Source organism: Athene cunicularia, assembly GCF_003259725.1.
Source record: "Athene cunicularia isolate RWA chromosome 3 unlocalized genomic scaffold, athCun1 chr3_part1, whole genome shotgun sequence".
Classification (NCBI taxonomy): domain Eukaryota; kingdom Metazoa; phylum Chordata; class Aves; order Strigiformes; family Strigidae; genus Athene; species Athene cunicularia.
Window position 1 is genome coordinate 124,679,389 of NW_020799097.1, and position 6,713 is coordinate 124,686,101.

Here is a 6,713-nt window from a genome sequence, read left to right on the forward strand (position 1 = left end):
TGGGGCGGGGCTCCGGTCGCTTGGCAACGAGGCGAGGGGACGGGACAACCCCGCTTCTCGGGCGAGGGCAGGTCTCGCGACAACGGCGGCGGGCTGGGTACACATGCGCACTGCAGGGCGGGGCACAGTTCAGGGTAGGAGTCGTGGACTGAGGTTCCGTTTACGAGGCGGGGGCGCCTTTCCCGGATGGTTTCCTCTAAGAAAGCTGGTCGTGCCTGCTCCCCTGTGGCCATAGCTGTGAGGCTTGCCACGGTTACAGGTCACGTGCCCCGGCCAGCCCTATGCCAGAGCTCCTGCCTGTAGCACACCCGGCTGTGAGGAAGACACAGTGGTATAACGAGGTGATTCCAAAAAGCCAGTCGAGGAAAAACTCTTAAGACTCGGAATCGGAGTATCTGAAAGCAGGTAGTCTTTACTGAAGCACTGGGTGCATGGAGGATCGCTCCTCCACAAGTGTGCACACCCAATGTGGTAATCGGACTTGGCTTTATACAGTGAAGTGTTACATATTCATTAGTTCCAAAAACACCTGTACATATTCGTGATCTCTCCACAAAAAGGTGGGGTTTATTATAATTATTTCTAATAAATCATTTTCATGTGCTCTGCCCTGGTCTCCTAGTTACGCCTGCACAGTGGCTCCTGGTAGTTGTACGTCTTCAGGAAGAAGAATCAAGATGCCTCCTCTTCCTCTTGTGACTTTTTACCCAATTAGTATTTCCATAATCAGGATAACTCAGTATTCGCTGAGTCCTGTCCCTTATCTTGGGACTCAGTAGTTTCAACTCCTTCCTTAAAGAGTCCCTCCCGCTGAGAGTCCACCCTTTCATTGCATTATCCCGGCTGTCCAGTGTCTCTCTTAGTTGTCCTGCATCCATTTTGTTAAGGTCCTCACTTCAGAGGCAGTAGAGACACAAACCAGTCCTTGCTCCTCACAGGAGACCAGTAATTCAGAATCTGGCCCTGCTGAGGCTAGAGGTAAAGAAGCATAGCAGGCTTCTTACTGCCTGGCAGGGAGGTAAGAGGTGTTACCTTCCTTGTAACAAGGCATTCTCAAGCTGTTCTTCAATCTCTCGAGTGGAGTTTGAGGTGATACTGGGTCTCACACCAAACACCTCAGCTAGCCTTGGGTGCCCTGGAGTTCAGGCACTGAGCAATCCCCTTATCCAGACAGGCAGCTGAAGCATTTGTGCATTTGCATCTACCAACTTTTTCAGGGAGACACACACAAGAACATATGTGCAATAGATGATTTTTAAGAAAAATCAGGAAGAACCTGACCAAAGTTAAATACAGTACAGCAGGAATGAGGAGGGCCTTTTATTAACAGGTTAGAAAAACTTTTCAAATTTATTTCAGCCCACTAACATGTTTTGGTGCTGTTTCATAAAACGGAACTCTTAAGACTCTAAAGGCTCCTGACTGGATTAATTATCTCGGGAAAAATCACACAATGCTTCTTGTGTTGTGTGTTGCCATAAGATAGAAACAAAGCATGAAGAAACACAAACTTGATGAACTGAAAGAAATTGTAAGGAACAAAGGTCTTCCAATCACTGCTGCTCTAAAATAACAAATATAGATAGGAAATGTTTTTAAAGCCTATTTGCCTGCTAATGTTCCCTAATAATTTTACAAAATTGGACCTAGATTATAATTTATGTTCTAAAGCAGAACAGTTGTGGGGGAAAAAAGAAAAAAAAAAAACAAAACAAAAAAGCCTTCTGAACAATTTGTTCATCTGGTTTGGGAAGTTCAAGTGTCACAATTCTCTTTCTGAAACAAAATTCTGGCACACAGTTCAAACAAACATGCCTACACCACTAATTAATTGAATTAATTTTAAAGGCAGAGGAAAACACAGTTTAAAATTTATAATCTATCATCTTTCACAATAATGTTACAAAAATATTTATTAAACTGATATCAGTTTAATATTAAACTGATATATATCAGTTTAATACATCATTGCTCTCCAATGGCTAGCTTTTAATAAAAAATAGTGTATTAAAAATGCTTTGTTTTAGTTTATACTGTTTTATCCCTTTCTTAACATACAAAAATCAGACAAAAGTACCTAAACCCAGCATTTTTGCAAATTTTGAATATTGATATCCAGAGACAGTTCCTAAAATAGCATGGGTAGACCCATTCCTAAAGACAACTGCTTTTAACACAGCAGACATCACTGGTGTCTTTCAAGATAGCCCTGTATCAAGCCTTGAACTCGAGACAGAATAATCTCATTGGAGCTGCTGCACTCTTCTGGGCCATATGGTGGGTCAATAGTTAATACTCCCATCACGCATAGTGTTCTTCCTGATTCACCTTGCTCTGTTACAGGGATGTGGTTTGTTTCTAGCCAAGTCTTCAAGTCATTCTTCCTCTTTTCAAGTTCCCCTGGGCTGTAGGCTTTGCTTTCTTCAGGCACAAATATGCAAGAAAGCCGTTGCTTCATTTCATCATCCCCTTCTTTCAGTATTTCAACCTCCTGGACAGCATGGCCCAAGACAACCGATATGGACACTTTTTCATTCTCCAGGAATGTTGCAAGGACAACACTGCCAAGGAAAGAATGATGTATGAGTCACTGTACTTAACTAAAGACTGAGAAACACAGGCCAAGATTCTCCATCATGAGTGCTCATTAGTATCAGCATGACACAGTATGGAGTACCCAGCATTTTTCTCAAAAAGCATGCTGCTATACCCTTAAAATACTGAAAATGTGCAGCTTTGCAGGAAACAGCTGGCCTTGAATCTGGAGCTACTCTAGATACCATGAAGCAAAACATTACTTTTAAAAGTGCACGCTAAAATCAGGGCTGGGAGTCTACATACTGTGCAGCATACCCAGCCTTGCTGCAAAACCTTAAGTCTTCAGACATTCAAAACCAGTGACACCTTCATACATTCAGCACTTCAAATGCTGAAGGCAGTGGTGGCAGCTAAAAACATCAGAACCTTTCAATGATAAATTATTAATATTTAATTATTGATCATTATTAGAAGAGTAATTTTTTTTTAAATGAGTTTCAGTTTCTTAACTGAAAACTATAGCTTGAGTATTACAATGGGAACACACTACAGCAGGTTCAGGCTCATGTTGTAGCAGCCTGGTCTTTTCCCAAGGGCACATTACATCCCAGAAATCCTAAAATACATGTAGGAAAGCAGCTTGTTATATTTCTAGGATCTCTTCCCCATATATCAACAAAGGGGATCCCAAATCATCTTCTTCCTTTTCTGGGAAGAAAAATTCAAGAATTTGATGCCAGCACTTTGCTAATCTACTGTTGCCACATTAGTGGAAGCAACGACTTTCTGGGAAATGCGCATTGAAATATGCCTTGATTTTAGTCAGGATCATCTGCAGAATCACCCACAGCTATGCACACCTTTCTTACCAAAATGATAAGCAACTCGAAGAGAAGAGTATTGGAGCTACTTCAGAGTTGAAGCAACAACCAATTCTTCTGAAATACATCAGGAGCTGGATATTTTAGTTTCTAGCCTCCATCTTGTGCTCATGTGGGACAAGCTTGCAACTAAAAAGGTACAAAAAGCTCTGGCAGCAAGAAGCCAAATTTCTGCCTATTCCCTGGTGCGTTCTGCCTTTCAAACCCCATTTTCAAGTTACTCGAGATACTAAAGACCTGTGGTACCACTTTCTGTCCAGTGCTCTTGCTGATTTTCCCTACTTCTCTCCAAAGCAGGCACTAACTACACCCTCATGGGTGTCCAGCTGCAAGGGAAAGTAAGGCATCTGGACAGAGGATAAGCATTTCAACACCTAAAGCATTAAAAACATTCCTGCTCTCTCTGTGAAGCAGGACGTGGTATATTATTAAAACCAGCGGATATAATTACTAACCTCGGGTCCACTAAAAAGTCAGCATGAATCCAGACATTACCCATTCCCCAAATTTATCATCCCTCTGAGATTAATGTGGATTTAGGTGAACTGGCCTCATCAACTACTATACTGCTTTCTCTTAGACCTTGCCCATTAAAAACAACAGGACATGCAGCCCTGTTCAACACATGCAGGTTTTGGTCCAAATAAGCTTGCTTCAGTCTTGGTATCTTTTATCTTGCTGAAAATGTTTTCTTTTAGCTTTACAGAAACAAAAGCTTTGGTACTTACCTAGCAGAAACTGGATCAACTGTTAAGACCCATCCTTCATATTCATGTTTCTCAATTGCAGCAACTTTCACCATTTTGTTCACATACTTCTCCCAGTCTAAAGGGCTTTTCCTCTGCCAGTCATTCATATTTCCTACACCTAGAAAATAGCCAGAGCAATTAGCAGAAGCTTTGCCCTTCACTGTCAGAACCGAGTTTGCCTCCAGGTAAAGATCTTCTATTAGTCTTAGGCACAATTTGCTTTTTTAAAAAGCAAACATTCACACATGTGCTTTGCACATTGCTGCAGTTCCGTAGTTTCCCACCCAGATCACTTGTTTGTAAAGGTACACGGGCAAAGCCTCAAAATCATGGAAAGTTTGATGCAGCTCTGCCCCTTTACAAAACCTTCCGGACCCCTGTTCCTCGAGGGCAGAAGTTTACCACCTTTGCTCTGTGCGCTGGCACATCCCTTGTGTCCAAGCCCTTCCACTGCCTGTGGATAAGCGTTATCCACCCGGATCTCGGCTCCATCTTCATCCCCTACAGTAAGGCAAGCAGCAAGTGCCACTGTTTTCCCTGTACCAGTTGCGTTACTGGGAACGCCAGCAAAGCCACCCCTGTCCCAGCTTAGGGACACATAAGCATTTGTTTCTCTCCCAGTACCCCTCCGCGAAAGGGGCTGAAGAGAGATGGGGGCAGCAAAGTGAAGGGAGGCCAAAGGGCGGAGGAAGCTCCCTCCTTTGTTTCCTCCAGGCTCCCCGGCGCTGCCACTCCTCCATGCATGCCAGCTCCCAGTTGAAGCAGCAGGCGGCGGAACGGGCGACACGTTAGGAGAGGAGAGTCGCCTGGCTCCCCCCCAGCCAGGCTCTTACGGGGGCAGGAAGAGGGAGGGGAGCAGCCCGAGTCCCCCTGGCCCCCACTCACCGCCTCGCTGACTGCCGGTCGCTCCGTTCCGGGCGCTGCCGAGGGCGCCTGGGAGCAGGCCCCGGACCGGCCCCCTCGGCTGGAGCGCCGCTTCCTGCAGCAACTGAACGCAATCCCCCGCCACACCTGGGGTTTTTTTTAAGCACGAAATTTGAGGGTTCTGAGGTAGGGAGATGCTCAGATCTGGAGCGTTTTACAAATGCGGGTGCACATATAAATTATACATGGGCTTATATAAACGAGGCCAGATTGGGAAAGGAGGAGGTGGGGTGTGTAGCACTTAAATCCACCCGGAGTTTTGCCTTCTGCCTCACCTAATTTTAAGTGGGGTTTGCCGATGTGCTGTGAGATTGCTAACTCGAGTACGTGCAATCATGGCTCAAGCTTCTTCAGGCAACCTGTGCATAAATCAGTGCAAACACATGCTGTGTCTATCTGCTCCATAACGATATTTTTGGTCCCTGGTTTTGAGTTGTCTTTAAAAGCTTTCCCGTGCAGCTGCGAAGGTGAGAAACTTTACCCCCCCACACCCAAAAGCCGCTGTATTTTAACACTCCTGATGAAAAGCTTCCTATGGATAAAGCAAACAAGCTGCCGTCATTTCAGTAATTTACATGAAAGCAAGCATGTGATGACTTTGTGAGCATTAATAGAAAAAATATCAAGCTTATAAGATAGTCTTTGCAGGCCTAAAGGTAATTTCCAGGTTTTTTTGTGAAGTTTCAACTCTCAGTGTTATGGGGATTATTTATGAATGGCTTATACCACTGTATTCACTACTGTTTTCTTTCAGCCTCATAATTTATTAGAAGGGAATAGCAAATTGTTTTCATTCTAAGAGCAAGCAACACAATGGGAAATCTTACCTTGCTTGAAATAAAAGAGGTGGAAAGAAGGGATAAGGTTTGGTTTTATATACTTATATGCATAACACAGCCTAAATAGCTTCCTAACTGGCCCCTTTCTGGGTCACAGACTGGAGGGTGACTAGTACGAAGTCCCTTTTGAGCAAAATACTCCAAACATCTTCGGGTTTAATTCTTGCCAGTTTTGGTCCCCACTGATTTTTTTTTTCCCACTGTTGCCATTTTGTTCTGAACTACAAAATCCCCAAGTATTTTTTTATACTGTCATCTCAGACATATACAGGTCAATATTGTGGGCAGCTACTACAGCTCTCCCACCACAAATTTAACCTCAATCACGGGCACAAAGAGGTGCAACTCTCCCAACTCAAGTAACTATACTAGTGGAAGCTCCTGGTGCAGATCAAGCCGTAAATACGCGATCCAGGAGACACAAGCCGCTTTTCTGTTAAGAGCAGCTCTACTGGTATTGCTGCACGGCTTCCCCGAGCCTAGAGTGCCCTGTTGGGAGGATGGGCACAGGCCTGAAGCGCTTCCCTCCGACCCAGCGGCAGCAAGCGCAGAGAAACGGCGCTTCTCAGGACACCGCTGACCTCCGCTCCGCAGGCGGCTTCCCTCCGCGATCCCGTCCGCTCACCACGGGGCCCGGACCGCTGCCGAGAGCCCCAGCGCCGCAGCAGTTACGGGGCGATCCCTGAAGCCGCGAAGGGCGCAGGAATCCACCCGGCGCATTCAGCCGCGCCGTTACCTTGACGACCAGCGCTCCGCTGCCCGCCTTGGCGAGCATCGCCCCC

General features: G+C 45.3%; 1 protein-coding gene across 4 annotated transcripts; it reads right to left on the reverse strand.

Moving 5' to 3' along the window:
• Window positions 1-401: 401 nt before the first annotated feature.
• GEMIN6 (gem nuclear organelle associated protein 6) lies at window positions 402-6,640 on the reverse strand. 4 transcript variants are annotated; one of them, XM_026845125.1, is made up of 3 exons: window positions 6,604-6,640; window positions 4,148-4,286; window positions 402-2,561 (listed from the first exon to the last, which is right to left on the reverse strand). In XM_026845125.1, exons 2-3 carry the CDS (start codon window positions 4,273-4,275, stop codon window positions 2,186-2,188), a joined length of 504 nt encoding a protein of 167 aa, XP_026700926.1. In that variant the 5' UTR covers window positions 4,276-4,286; window positions 6,604-6,640; the 3' UTR covers window positions 402-2,185. The 4 variants fall into 4 exon arrangements, with proteins under 4 accessions (XP_026700926.1, XP_026700928.1, XP_026700925.1 ...); XM_026845127.1 differs by lacking the exon at window positions 6,604-6,640 and adding an exon at window positions 5,054-5,870 and having other exon boundaries at window positions 4,148-4,280; XM_026845124.1 differs by lacking the exon at window positions 6,604-6,640 and adding an exon at window positions 5,054-5,869.
• Between the last annotated feature and the right edge of the window lie 73 nt (window positions 6,641-6,713).